General features: G+C 44.3%; 1 protein-coding gene and 1 long non-coding RNA gene across 2 annotated transcripts; one reads left to right on the forward strand and one right to left on the reverse strand.

Annotated features, from left to right (window-relative positions):
• Positions 1-178: 178 nt before the first annotated feature.
• LOC120383524 lies at positions 179-5,511 on the reverse strand. Its single transcript, XR_005588487.1, has 2 exons — positions 5,297-5,511; positions 179-516 (listed from the first exon to the last, which is right to left on the reverse strand). It is a non-coding gene; the product is annotated as an uncharacterized LOC120383524 (long non-coding RNA).
• Positions 3,717-5,240, forward strand: LOC120383523 (olfactory receptor 12D2-like). The gene has a single exon (XM_039501690.1). It carries the CDS (start codon positions 3,717-3,719, stop codon positions 4,656-4,658), a length of 942 nt encoding a protein of 313 aa, XP_039357624.1. The 3' UTR covers positions 4,659-5,240.
• Positions 5,512-15,585: the final 10,074 nt, after the last annotated feature.

The following is a 15,585-nucleotide window of genomic DNA, read 5'->3' on the forward strand; positions in this document are numbered from 1 at the left end:
GTTCTGTTCATAAATACTATACCCCCTGCAAAATTGCATCTAATTTGCTAAATCTGTTTTAACCCTTCACGGTCTAATGGAACCATTAATCACAGTGAACAAATTCAGAAGCATGGTGGACCAGTTCAGTGGTTTTAGTAAAAATAAAATAAATAAATAAACAATCCCAACAACAATATTTGCTAACCAGGGTTTTATTTGTTTAGGCTGGGCTATTCAAATATATTGAATGGAAGTTGAGTGCCTAACTCCCTTAGGATTTTTGCTTTATTTATTTTCCCAGCAGCTCCTGCCTGCTTGACTTTGTTCTCTGTAGGGAACTCTTGCCTTGTTATGCACATACCAGTGACCCTCATGTGGTTCAGAGATTCTGCCCCAGAGGAGCCATCTAGAGAATGGAAATTGGTTCTCCCCTGTGATTTAGACTGTGAATATGATAAAAAGGTTCATTTGTTCCACAGATTCAGCACACCATCCAGAAGTTCATTCAATAGGAGCTTGTTTCTCTCTTCTATTCTGAAAAGACAGATACTCCTGTTATTTTTCTTCAGCGCCCTTTGACACCAGTCATTGTTATTGTTTCCATTACAAGGATGACCAAAGTGGCCCCTGGCTGAGCTTTGAGGGAACAGCATAAGAGAGTCACCAAGGGCAGGAGTTTCAAATTGCCTCAGACTCCTTTTGAAAAGCTCCTGATTTTGGAAATGCAAGTAGCCCTAACAGCCAGTGCTTCGGAAACTTGTGTATTACCCCCAAAATTAAGGTAGGCTTCTAGACTAGGAGTTTCAAAACACAGCACGTTTAGAAGGTGGCATAGGTTTCCTAGATTCATGAATTTCAAGGCCAGAAGGGACCATTATTATGATTTAGTCTGACATCTTGTATAACTAGGCTTGGAAAAATGCAATTTTTAAAAATATATATATTTTTGATGGATAATATCAATGTTTATTTGTAAACATTTTTATCAATTTAAATTTTCACAGCTGTGGGAAATTTATGCACGGGGAAGGTCAGACAATAATTATGTAATGACAGTGGACATTGAGATTAAAAAAGTTCAATTTTTATAACCCTTACAACACAAATTGTCAATGTAACACGTCAAAATATATGAATAGCCTTAAATTAAACTCAAATGAGTTCTCAAGCAACATTTTTCTTCTGTTGCCTAGCCATACATTTCTATTATCAACAGAAATATTTTTTCATTGTTTTGTGTGTGTATGGTGAAATTGACGTTTACCAACATTTACTCATAAAAAGCTGATACTTCCGAGCCTGCGTATGCAGCATTCATTACAGCTAATTTTATACACATTAAGGTTTGACTCTAATAAATGTTCCAGCAGCATTTTTCTACTTTTGCCTATGTCTAAATTTCAATTATCAATGGCAATATTTTTCCGTTGGTTTGCGTGTGTACATTGAAATCAATGTTCACTGTCATTTACTGATTAAAAAATAAATGCTTCCAAGCATATGTATAACATATGCCAAAGAATCCCACCAAATGATTCCTGTATAACTTGTATGTGAGATATAGCAGATAGCAATGTGGTTTTTTAAAAAAAACAAAACAGCCTAGTTTAGTGGCTAGAATGACCAACTAGGACTCAGGAGACCTACACTTTACCCCAGCTCAGCCATTCACCTGCTGTGTGACCTTGGGTAGATGGTTTCCTCCCTTTGTTTCACCATACACCCTTTATTTAGCTTGTGAGCTTGCTGGACTGGGGCAGGGCTATCTCTCACTATGTGTCTGTACAGTGTAAACAGGGCTCTAATCTCAATTGTCACCTCTAATTGCTATGGTATTACAAATCATAGCGGACATGATGGGAAATGCCCAACTGAATTGTTATTAGGCATATTGATCCCTAGATGTAGCTTCCTGTTAATGTCCTAGGATTCTAAGCAGATGTCCTCCAGTCTAAGCTCCATTATGAGTGTGCCAGACATGGCAATTTCCTGCAATATCCTTGGGATACCTTACTGGATTCAGTTTAAGTATTTTGGAGGTCCATTGTATTCAATGAATGGTTTCTGTATTATTGTGGATCAGAATTGTATGCAACCTCTCAATAGGGGAGATGTGACAGGTGTGAGCCGTAGGGGATTCAACAGACTATATTGAAAAATGTGCCAGACAAGAACAGATTTTTGAGACAAAAGTGGGGGATATCCATGAGGACTATGTAGGGGGAGGTGAATGCAAATTCCTCACCTCCAGTTATGCAAATTCCCCACCTATGCTTATGCAAAATCCCAGCCATTTGTAGCTACACCCTGAGCAGTGAGCCATTGTCTGCTGATGACCTGTTACATGATGATAAGATCAAAGGCCCAAGATATCTAAAGGAAAGACGGAACTTTTCATGGTTGTTCTGGTTCTGAATCAGTTATGAACTTGTAACCACAGGGAAAACCCAGTTGTGGATCTGATGGACTGACACCTACCAGAGCCTGAGGCTGACCTCTGTTAGTCTTTTTAGCATGCATGTAGGCTATTTTATTATTTTTAATATGTTTTCTCCATAATGCTTTCACCCTACAATAAATGTCCTTGCTTATAAAGAACTTCATGATAACATAACTGTGAGCCATTAAGCTGTTCATAGTCTTCGGAGAGAAAACAAAGCACTGGTACTGGCATGTTTAGGCAGTCTGGCTAAACAGTATAGGCAGAGAACTGTGCAGCGTGGAGAAAACCTGGTCAGGATGGGGAGAGACCAAAGAAAGGTGATGGCTGAGGAGCCAGGAGCCTAAAATGAGGTCTTCAGTGGACCACTAGGGAGAGTACAGGTTCAGTTGCCCTGAACTGTGACAATGACTTCCAGATGCTATGGGTGATCCCCAGTTCTACTCTGAGCATGTCCATTGTTCTCTAGGTGCCTGTCCCCTTGGTTCCAGTAAGAGTGCTGGGTAACAGATATAAATTAATAATAACAACAGGAGTGTTAAACATTTCCCCCCTAAAAATCTCACAGAAGGGGCAATGAAAACCAATGGGATGTAAACTGAACAATATTTGATTTTTTTCATGTTGGTGCAATTAAAATATCTGGATTGTTCATGAAAAACTGGGCTAATAAAGAGAGAACAATAAGAGTTTGAAAATCAGCACTCTAAAATTTTCACTGGAGTCTGTCCTGTTTCTTTCAGGACCTCTTTTGCAAAAAACCCAACATACTCTGAGATCTGTGTTTTGCTGGAATGCCTGCTTTCCATGCGGCTATTTCCCATGACCAGATATGCATAGTGTTTATCTGTGAAGAGTTCTTCACCTCTTGGGAACTGCTGCAAATAAAATCAAGGATCATGGTCAAGTTTAATGAGTGAGAGTAAGGCACTTTGGAGTTCCACTTCAACATGGGATGGAAGATGCTTTTGCAACTGCAAAGTAGTATGATTAATATGCCTACTTTTTATACATTACTTTTATAACTGCAGTGATAGATAGATTTGATTTTCTATCTATCTATCTATCTCAGCTTCAAACAGAAATGAAAAAATCGTAATTATTTTGCCTCTTTTTACTATACAATTATATCTGGGTAGAGAATGTACCTATGGCTGCAGAAAGAAAACTGTAGCACAAAATCCCTGACTTCAACCCAATGTATTGCATTGGGACCAGGATCTGCAACATAGAGGGGGGTGGAACCTTAAGCTGCTTTCACTTTCTGTTGCTTTGTCCTCTTCCTCCTGCAGGGATGGAGAACCAGACAGAGGTGAGCGAGTTCATTTTCCTGGGCCTCACCAATCTGAGGGGTCTGCAGTGCTTTCTCTTTGCCCTCTTCCTGCTGCTTTACATGGCCAGCGTTTTGGGGAATGGAGTCATTGTGGCTGTGCTACTGGCCGAGCCCCGGCTTCACACCCCCATGTACTTCTTCCTGGGAAATCTCTCCAGCCTAGACATCTTCTACTCCACAGTCACTGTGCCCAAGATGTTGGCCGGCTTCCTCTCAGGGCACCAGACCATCTCCTTCACCAGCTGCCTGGCACAGCTCCATTTCTTCCATTTCCTGGGCAGCAGTGAAGCCATGCTGCTGGCTGTCATGGCCTACGACCGCTACGTGGCCATCTGCAACCCACTGCGCTACACACTGGTCATGAGCCCACAGGCCTGCCTGCTGCTGGCAGGAGTCACCTGGGCCACTGGCTTCCTGCACGCCCTGATGCACACGGTCATGACCTCCCGGTTGCACTTCTGTGGCCCCAACCGTATTCACCACTTCTTCTGTGACATCAAGCCCCTGTTGAGCCTGGCCTGCAGCAGCACCCGCCTCAACCTGAGCCTCCTCCACACCATCACTGGGATTATTGGTGTGAGTCCATTCATCATCACTCTCCTCTCCTACCTCTACATCATCTCCTTCCTCTTCCTGAAGGTACGGTCACGGGAAAGCAGGAGAAAGGCCTTCTCCACTTGCACCTCCCACCTCACTGTGATAGCAATGTACTATGGGACAGTGATCTTCGCCTACACGCGTCCTTCTTCAGGAAGCTCCAAGGGAGAAGAGATGATCATCACCCTAGTGTACAGTGTCATCACCCCAGCTCTGAATCCCCTCATCTACACCCTGCGGAACAGTGAGGTGAAATACGCCACCAGGAAATTCATCACTAGAAAACTCTTCCCTGAAAGGAACTAAATCAAATGACTGCTTCTTGTTTTGAAGTGAAAAGGAGAGATGTTGACCAAAGGAATTATAATGTAGGGGATCTAGCTTCAAAATTCCATGGAAAAATAGACTATAGGTGACATTCTTGCAGTGACCAAGATGGAGATGGAAAAATATCCTCCCAGGATTTCTTCATCTCTAATTGTTAGAAATTTGGTACATAGGTCACATTTGAATATTTATTAGTTGTAATTCTTGTTTCCTCCCATTATTCATCATAAATGAAATTTCTTTCAGTAGAAATCTCTACTCTGGCTTGTATTCACAGCTGGCAACTAAACATACAATTGTGATGGAGGTATTTTAATGTCTGTGCAGCCAGCTTAAATGAACCTAATTTTTAAAGCTCCATTGATTTGTTTCTTTTTCCCACACCCCTCTTCTTGTCACAACAATGGAGAGTTAAGATTTTTTGGATGCCCCAACTGTGCATGTAATAAACCTTGTGTGATTATTTGTGGTATCTCTCTTGGTACACTTAAGAATTGGGGATGATCTTATGAAATGTCTATATCTGTACGAAATTTCTGACAGTGGCTCAGCCCCGACTTTCCACCCCAATGTCCTTCCTCCTGGGCAAAACGTCTTCTATTACACAGTCACCATACCTAAGATGCTGGCCGGCTTCCTCTTGGGGCACCAGGCCATCTCCTTTATGAGCTGCCTCACCCAGTTCCATTTCTTCCACTTCCTGGGCAGCAGGAAGGCCATTCTGCCGGCTGTCATGGCCTGTGACTGCTACATGGCCCTCTTTAACCCACTGCACTACACGCTGGTCAGGAACCCACAGGCCTGCCTGTGGCTGATAGCAGCCACCTGGGCCACTTCATCTCTGAACATGCTGATGCAACAGTCATGACCTCCTGGCTGTGTTTCTAGTGCCTCAGCTGCTTCTATGACTTCCTCTGTGACATCAAGCCCCTGCTGAGCCTGGCCTGCTGCAGCACCTTCCTCAACCTGAGCCTCCTCAAAATCACCACTAGGAGCTTCTCACTGGGTTTTTTTGTCCCCAACTTCCTGTTGTACCTCTACTTAATTTCCTACCTCTGGACAATCATGGGAAATCAGGACCAATATCTTTTCTACCTACACCTCCCACCCCATGATGGTGTCTTCATGCTATGTTCCAACTCCCCTGGGGTCTCCTCTGAAAGGAATATTATAGTCATCCACATATACAATGTTGTCACCCCAATTATGAACCCCATGATTTATCTCTCAGGAAGGAGGAGGTGAAATTTGCCCTGTAGAAATTGCTGAACAGAAAACTCTTCCATGAAAGAACACGAATAAAAAAAAAGACACATAAAACCCTTTAAAATTATGATTAAAACCTTTTAGTCTTTTTAGACTCCAAGATTTTGAAGTACACATTAGATTTCCCCTCTCCCCTCATTTTTCCCCCCTTCAAGGTGTCACTATAGGGCAGTGCTAAGTTTGTTTGGGTGCCCTAATATCATTTCTTGCTGTAACATGTATGCATATTGTTTAACTTTAATTTTGAATTTCCTGTGGGATTTTGTGGGGAAATTACACCTTGTAATATATTCTATCCTAAATTAAGGAGATGTTCTCTAAACCTTGACTCCATCTTAATGACTGCTGATAGTGAAACTTTGAAGAATAATGGTGAGGAAATTGCCATGAACTATACAAAAAGATTAGTAATATATTTCCTATATGCAAAATTTCATTGTTTTAACTAGATGGGAAGTTGGAAAAAATATGATAGGGCAGAGTTAAGGTTATTTTGGTGGCTTAACTGCATTTTCATTCCTTACTATGTTTGGATTTAAGTTTAACCTTAAATTGGAAATTCTTGGGTTTTAGCACTTTATTTTGTATAAATACAACATCCCTGCAATGCATTTTACCCAAATTTCCTGGTGTAAAACATTATCTCTGTTTTAACACAGATTTTGTGTGGTACTTGCAAAGGGAATATGGCAATGGAATATATAACAGCAGCAGGCGGTCTGCACTGGACAATGAAAAACAGGTTGTAGGGGACAATCCTGGCCCTTGAACATAACGAAAAGTTGGCAATGAACTATGTAATGTGGGAGAACAATCTGTGTTAGCCACTGAAAGATTGATTCTACAAGAGAAATCACAATGGCAAAAAGGGGTGGAAGGAGCTGAACAAATATCATAGCAGGACTCTCTCATCTCTACTAATTGTGGGGCAACATTAGATGAATTATTATTATTTATTATTATTACATTAACCCCTTTAGGCATCAAATGAGATCAGAACCCCAATGACTTGGAAAAGTGAAAAAAAAAAACAATAGTGAGAGCCAGTCCCTGCCCCCTAGAGACCTTCCAAAGTACAGTGTTTCAAAGGGAAATATGAGATTTAGGCAACCATGGGCTAGATACACTAAAGAACTTAGGTGCTTATCTGCTATGTTAGGTGCCTAAATCCCAGTATCAGGCCACACTGGGAACCACCTGTTCAGCTGCCTCAACTCTCTTGGAACCTAATTTTTTTCAGGAAAATTTGCCTAGGCACCTATGATTTGCCTCTGAGCATGAGAACTGCAGCCCCATGCAGGGCCGGCTCCAGGCACCAGCCTACCAAGCACGTGCTTGGGGCAGCACCTTGGGAGGGGCGGTGATTGGGGTTTGTTCGTGTTGTTTTTGGTTTGGCCAGGCAGCGCTGGGGGGCGGGGACTTAGAATAATAGAATCTCAGGGTTGGAAGGGACCTCAGGAGGAGGTCATCTAGTCCAACCCCCTGCTCAAAGCAGGACCAAACCCAACTAAATCATCCCAGCCAAGGCTTTGTCAAGCCTGACCTTAAAAACCTCTAAGGAAGGAGATTCCACCACCTCCCGAGGTAACCCATTCCAGTTCTTCACCACCCTACTAGTGAAAAAGTTTTTCCTAATATCCAACCTAAACCTCCCCCTCTGCAAGTTGAGACCATTACTCCTTGTTCTGTCATCTTCTACCACTGAGAACAGTCTAGATCCATCCTCTTTGGAACCCCCTTTCAGGTAGTTGAAAGCAGCTATCAAATCCCCCCTCATTCTTCTCTTCTGCAGGCTAAACAATCTCAGTTCCCTCAGCCTCTCCTCATAAGTCATGTGTTCCAGCCCCCTAATCATTTTTGCTGCCCTCCGCTGGACTCTCTCCAATTTATCCAAATTCTTCTTGTAGTGTGGGGCCCAAAACTGGACACAGTACTCCAGATGAGGCCTCACCAGTGCTGAATAGAGGGGAATGATCACATCCCTCGATCTGCTGGAAATGCCCCTACTTATACAACCCAAAATGCCATTAGCCTTCTTGGCAACAAGGGCACACTGTTGACTCATATTCAGCTTTTCGTCCACCGTAACCCCTAGGTCCTTTTCTGCAGAACTGCTGCCAGCCATTCGGTCCCTAGTCTGTAGCAGTGCATGGGATTCTTCCATCCTAAGTGCAGGACTCTGCACTTGTCCTTGTTGAACCTCATCATATTTCTTTTGGCCCAATCCTCTAATTTGTCTAGGTCCCTCTGTATCCTATCCCTACCCTCCAGTGTATCAACCACTCCTCCCAGTTTAGTGTCATCTGCAAACTTGCTAAGGGTGCAGTCCATACCATCCTCCAGATCGTTAATGAAGATATTGAATAAAACCGGCCCCAGCACCGACCCTTGGGCACCCCACTTGATACCGGCTGCCAACTAGACATGGAACCATTGATCACTACCCGTTAAGCCCGACCATCTAGCCAGTTTTCTATCCACCTTACCGTCCATTCATCCAACCCATACTTCTTTAACTTGCTGGCAAGAATACTGTGGGAGACTATATCAAAAGCTTTGCTAAAGTCCAGAAATAGCACATCCACTGCTTTCCCCTCATCCACAGAGCCGGTTATCTCATAATAGAAGGCAATTAGGTTAGTCAGGCATGACTTGCCCTTGGTGAATCCATGCTGACTGTTCCTGATCACTTTCCCCTCCTTTAAGTGGTTCAGAATTGATTCCTTGAGGACCTGTTCCATGATTTTTCCAGGGACTGAGGTGAGACTGACTGGCCTGTAGTTCCCTGGATCTTCCTTCTTCCCTTTTTTAAAGATGGGCACTACATTAGCCTTTTTCCAGTCATCCGGGACCTTCCCTGATCGCCATGATTTTTCAAAGATAATGGCCAATGGCTCTGCAATCTCATCGGCCAACTCCTTTAGCACCCTCGGATGTAGCGCATCCGGCCCCATGGACTTGTGCTCGTCCAGTTTTTCTAAATAGTCCCGAACTACTTCTTTCCCCACAGAGAGCTGGTCACCTCCTCCCCATACCGTGCTGCAGAGTGCAGCTGTCTGGGAGCTGACCTTGTCTGTGAAGACAGAGTCAAAGAAAGCATTGAGTACACTAGCTTTCTCCACATCCTCTGTCACTAGGTTCCCTCCCTCATTCAGCAAGGGGCCCACACTTTCCTTGACTTTCTTCTTGTTGCTAACATATCTGAAGAAACCCTTCTTGTTACTCCTAACATCTCCGGCTAGCTGCAACTCCAAGCGTGATTTGGCCTTCCTAATTTCACTCCTGCATGCCTGAGCAATACTTTTATACTCCTCCCTGGTTATTTGCAACGCGGTGCTGGGGGGGGCAGGGACTTGGGCGGCCTGACGCGAAGCTCGGGGGGGGCGGGAACTTGGGTGGCCCGATGCGGCGCTCGGGGGAGCGGGGACGTGGGGGACACGACGCGGCGCTGGAGGGCAGGGACTTGATGCTCAGGGAGGGGGTCGGGCGGTGCTCAGGGGGCAGGGCTGCGCTCTTCTTTTTTCGCTTGGGGCGGCAAAAATGTTAGATCCGGCTCTGGCCCCATGCCAGGTGTCTGGACATCTGAGCCCCACAGTGATGCAGAAAATATGGGAAGATAGTTGTTCCTCCATCTAACCAGCCTGAGGAGTATGATCTGGTAAGCCTGCTCAGAGCTCACCTACCAGATTAGGCTCCTACAGGCAAGTTTATACAAAACAAACAGGGGACAAGGGTGGAAACACAAGGTGGAGGAATTTCCTTGCTAAGTTTTAGACCAGTTGTCATGGTATTCATCCAGCATGTGGGAGACCCCCAGTTGAAATCCCCCCTCTGCCTGAGGGGGAGAAAGGATATGAATAGGGATCTGTCACCTCTGAGGGGTTATGGTATATTGTGATGTTGGGCTTCTCCAGTCCCTCCTATTTAAGCGGTTCCACTGTGAATAAATAATAAAAGAATCCATAGGCCAGAGAGAGAGAGAGAGAGAGAGAGACCAAGCATGAGGTTGACTCTTCAGCCTGGTGATTAGAGCGCTCACCCAAGAGGTAGCAAATCTCCTACTCTCCCTCAAGTAGAGAAGGAACTTGAAATGGGGGTCTCACACATCCCACGTGAGCATCCTAACCACTGAGCTAAAAGTTATGAGGGAGCTCTTCCTCCTTCAACCCCCCCACACCCCGGCTTCTTGCAATAACACCATAGGCACCAAACACCAAGAGAGAGAGTTTGCAGCTGAGAATCCCAGCCAGAAGGAGGCACCTCCCCACATCCTGGACATAGGCGCCTATCTCTAGAAGTGGGGCGGGGCTTAGGACACAACTCTCTTCTTGGAATCTCCCATTGGCTAGCTTAGGTGAGGAGCCACGTATCATGCTGACTTTTTAAAATTCTATTGTGAGGCATCATAAAATCATAGGACTGGAAGGGACTTTGAGAGGTCATCTAGAGCTCAAATTTTACAAGTGTATTCTCTATGCCATTATCTAAATCACTGATGAAGATATTGAACATCGAGGTGATGCAGTTGCACAAATCCCACTGACTTTGAGTGGGATTTTGCTCCTAAATCACTTAAGATCTTTTGAAAAGCTTGTCCCTAGTTACTGAAGAAGGCAAGAAATCAGGACACAGGTTCTATTCTTGGCTCTCCCACTGGCCTGCTGTGTGACCATGGACAAGTCACAGCCTCTATCTGTGCCTCAGTTTCCCTTTAGAAGAATTAAGGTAATGGTGCTGTCCCATCTTTCTAAAGTGCTTTATAAGATGTGCATGCAGCTGTGCAGATTCCCTTGATAGCAGAGCTGTTATTCCATTAATCCAGGGGTTCCCAAACTGTGAGCTGCAGCCCAAAGATGGGCTGTGCCATAGTCTTGGGTGGTTTGCTGATGCAGATATGGGGAGGATGGGGGGGCATTGAGAAGCAGACAGCAACGGTGTGGTGGCCAGCAATGGACTCTGCCCAGAGCCGGAGGAGGTCAGCACCCCTGACGGGCAGGTGAGGGTGAAGCAGTGACGCTAGGCGATGGGTGGAGGGCGAGGAGAAGGGGCCATCGCCAAGAGGTGGCGACTCCCAGGGCAGCTGGAGGAGGCTGGATGGTTCACGGCCATTCCAGCTCTGAGTCGCCGTCCCCCGCAATCCATGGCTGCTGGGCCTCCTGGATCATCAGCCTCCCAGGCCTCCCAGGGACAATGCCGTGATTGGGTCCATCAGTAGCACAGGTGGGCCTCAGGGATAAAAATTGTGAACCCCTGCATTAAGTAGTGGTGTAGGGCTGCTCTGAACAGAGATTCAGCGCTTTCTGTTAAAAATCCTATTTCAAACACTGAATAGTATTACCAAAGCCTGAAAAGCTTTTGACCAACACATTTTCAGTTTAGGCAGAAAATAAAATTTTTCTGACATTTTATCAAAAACAAAGTCATTTTTTGTCCAAACTGTGTTAGATGGAAAACAATGACCAACTCTAGTGCTGAGGTTGAAACAGAGCCTGGCAGGAGCCAAAGAGCCTAAAGGCACTGAACTCCCAAAGTGCGGTAATGGGAATTGGGCACTTGACTCCCTTTGCTGCTTTTGAAAAGTCCAGCCTACATTTCCAGCACAGAAAATAAATCAGCCCTGCAAAAATTAGATTTAAATAGCAGGTTAGATGGTCAGGGATGGTCTAAGTATATTTACTCCTCCCTCAGCATGGGGGCATGGACAAAATGACCTCTTGGGGTCCCTTCCATCACTACATTTCTATAATGCTACGTAAATAAAACCTTTGGAACATTTTCACGCAAACAGGTCTCACTCCCAAAGGGTTATAGCACAGAGATGATTAAAAATTGGGATCATAAGCAAATGAATTTCAATGGGATTTGGCCACTCGACTCCCTTGGGCTCCACTGAAAATCCCAGACATAGACAATTACTCTCAGCTTGTTTACAAATTGGATGCAAATATCTTCTAAGAAACTGATGAACAAATGTGGAAGAACTTTTGTGTTTTAATATGGCTAAATGTCAATGTATACATCTCAGAAGAAACAATGTAGGCCATGCTTACAGGCAGGGGGCTCTGTCCTGGGAAGCACTGACTTTGAAAAAGATTTTGGAGGTACAGGGGGTGGGCGAGGAGGTAATCATTAGCTCCCAGTGCAATGCTGTAGGCAAAAGGACTAATGTGATCCAGGGATGCACAAGCAGGGGAATCTCGAGTAGGAGTAGAGAGGTTATTGGCATTGGTGCAACTGCTGCTGGAATACTGTGACCAGTTCTGGTGTTCACCATTCAAGAAGGATGGTGAGAAACAGGAGAGGGTTCAAAGAAGAGCCACAAGAATGGCTAAATGATTAGAAAACCTGCCTTATAGTGATAGACTCCAAGAGCTCAATCTGTTTAGCTTAACAAAGGGAAGGTTAAGTGTGACGCAGAAAAAGGTACAATGTGATCCACTGAGTGGAAGTTGAAGCTAGACAAATTCAGACTGGAAATAAGATGCACATTTTTAACAGTGAGAATAATTGACCATTGGAACAATTTACCTAGGGTGATGGATTTTCCATCGCTGACAATTTTTAAATCAAGACTGGATGTTTTTCTAAAAGATCTACTCTGGGATTATTGTGGGGAAGTTCTATGGCCTGTGTTATACCGGAGATCAGACTAGATGATCACAATGGTCCCTTCTGACCTTGGAATATAGGTATCTATGAACTCCCCTACCTATAAGTTTATCACTGCTTGCCTTTGTGATGCACTGTACCTTAAAATAGCACCCATGTAACTCCCACACTCATAATTTGTATATGATTATGATATTTTGTACAAAGGATGCCATGTAAGATATCCAATGAAAGGTCATGATATGTTGAAACTCATTGTTCTGTCAAAATATCTGTATCATTGTATATGGAATTATGATATTCTGCTATATGGTTGATAGGAAATATGTTGTGTCTGGGAGATGCCCACAGCTAGCTATCCGGTGGCAACAAAGGTGGTGACCCACATCCAAACAGGCATTAAGCAACCATCACGAGCCATTGACTAGCAGGGGAATTGTAAACAAGAGGTTTACAATTCTGTAAGAGACAGTTGCGCAAGCACCTGCTCTGCTCCAGAACAGGGTGATGTGCACCCCCACTGTGAGCCCCCTGGACTCTATTCAGTTAATTGAAGAAAAAACCTTCTTCCCCATCATACTCCCGAGAGCCTCTTTCACATCCTTGTTCCTGAGGCTGTAGATGAGAGGGTTTGGCACGGGGATCACCAGGGTATAGAACATGGACACGATTTTGCTCTGGTTGGGAACGGATATAGTGACTGGCTGGGCAGAGATGAAGAAGGCTGTCCCATAGAACAGACTCATGGCCACCATGTGGGAGGCACAGGTGAAGAAGGCTTTATACCTACCTACTGCAGAGCAGGTCTTGAGAATGGTGGCGGGGATGAAGGCATAGGAGGTGAAACTACAGTGACAGCTATGATGACATTACAGAAGATGAACATCATGACCTCATTGACATGTGTGACATACATTGTAACATGAAAAGGGATGATATAACATTTTGCTTTTCACATTTTGAACTTTTCCTCCCCCTTTCTCCTTTCCTTTACTTTTTTTCAGTGGCAAAAATGGAAAATGAAGCAAAGGCGGGGGGAGAGGGGAAAGTAAGGAAAAAAAGAGGAAACCAAAAAATGAAAAACTGAAAATAAAATTTTCAATACACATTTTTTTGTGAAAAATGATGAATTAATGAAAGAAATTACTTTCTGATACTTGTACATTATTTCACATTTTCACGAGTTTTCATGAAAAAATATTTACCAGTTTTTGATTAGTTCAAATGAGCATGTGAGGCCTTAGTTATCACTTAGTTTAAAGGGGGTTAGATTGAAATATAGAGTTGGCCAGTGGAGTTACAGCCTAGATTTCCGTAGAAGTTCTCAATTTACACCATCCGCGTATCGGGCCCCAAACTGGAACAAAACTAAAATCTCAAAATTTCCCACAAATACCTCTTTTTGGGTCAATAAAAATATTCCATTAGGATAAAAATCTGCTTTTTAAAAAATTTTATATCGTATTTTCTAAAATACAATCAATTTTGAAACAGAAAGTTTCTTTTGAAATGAAAAATTCCATTCCAATAAGGTTGAATTGGAGCTTTTGTTGAAATGCTTAGCAAATCTTGTCACAAAAATTCATTTCCTTTTTTTCAAGGAAATTTTGAAAAAATAGACACTTTCCCATGGAAAGTTCCAATTTCAACAAAACAATATTTTATCTGAAGAAAAAATTGTTCCATGGGTAAATTTTAGATCAGCTCTACTCTAAGTGCTTATCTAGCCCTCATCACTGCAGTATCTGAGTGCTTCACAGTCCTTAATAGATTTGGGGACAGATTTTTAGACCAAGTGGGAATTACAAATGTGCCTCACTTCCACTGATTTCAATTTAAATAGGCACCTATGTGCTTGTAAAACCAGGATATGGGGCTTCCAGGACCCCAGAACTTCCCACTTTGCTGCCTCGCAGGTTGCTGGGCCTTTGAGAAGTTTGTGAAGAGGTGGAAACATTTTGAAAAGTCAAAACAAAATATTCTAAACAAAATTTGGGAATTCCTGCTCTGTGGGAAATTAAATTTGTTTTCTTCAACATAACTTCTCTTTTTGAAATTTCAGAATTTCCTACAGAATGTGAATTTGAGTTTCCAGGCAGTTCCACTACTGAGAAAACAAATTCAGTGGTGTGCATTCAAACTTGGCCAGTTGTGCTGGTGCATTGTGTCCACATAGCATCAGGTATTATTGGCAAAAGATGTGTGCTCATATGGGTAGGGATAGGTATCCCTGTAGACGTGCGGACTCACCCCTGTGGCACCTCCTGCTCGTCTGTTCCAGGAATTAGCTCGTTCCAGCTCCAGAGCGCCCTCTGCAGGCTGGTGATCTGCCTGTCCTCTGGTCCCTGTGTCCCTCCCAGGACCCTGGTGCCTTATTAGCTGGGGTGCTGCCCCCTGGCAGTAACCCCTTTCTCTTTGGGTCTCCTCCTCCCAGGGGAACCCCCACCCTCTATCCCAGCCTTGCCTCAGTATATGGCTACTGCCAGTCATTGTCTAGCCCCTGCGCCCTGGGGCAGACTGCAGTATCAGCCTACTCATCACTGGCAAGGTTGGGTTTGGACCTGCTGCCTTGGCCTACCCCTGGGCTGCCCTCTGCAACCCCCAGCACCTGTTGGCCTTATGCTAGGCCACAGCCTGGGGCTTTCCAGGCTGGAGCTCCCCAGCTCCTCTGCCTTTCCCCAGCCCTGCTCCACTCAGGTACCCTGTCTCTAGCTCCCTGCAGCCAGACCCTTCTCCTTGTTGAGGCAGAGAGGGACTCTCTGGGCTTCTGGCTCATAGCCTCTTATAGGGACCAGCTGTGGCCTGATTGGGGCGTGGCCCAGCTGTGGCTGCTTCCCCAGTCAGCCCAGCTTTTAGAGCTGCAGCTCTCTCCAGGGCTGCTTTAAGCACCGAAGGGCAGGAGTGGGTAACCACCCAGCTACAATCCCATTGTCCTTTTCCCCACCTTCTGGCATGCTATCTTGGGAGACATTTTCACAATGCATTGTGGGATACACTCAGACCTCTCAGGGAAATGTCAAACTGATAAGTA

The sequence above is a fragment of the Mauremys reevesii genome, linkage group 15 (assembly GCF_016161935.1).
Source record: "Mauremys reevesii isolate NIE-2019 linkage group 15, ASM1616193v1, whole genome shotgun sequence".
In the NCBI taxonomy this organism is placed as follows: Eukaryota; Metazoa; Chordata; order Testudines; family Geoemydidae; genus Mauremys; species Mauremys reevesii.

Bases quoted from the DNA above. Each gene is read 5' to 3' on its own strand.
- LOC120383523 (XM_039501690.1), top strand. From the start codon at position 3,717: ATGGAGAACCAGACAGAGGTGAGCGAGTTCATTTTCCTGGGCCTCACC.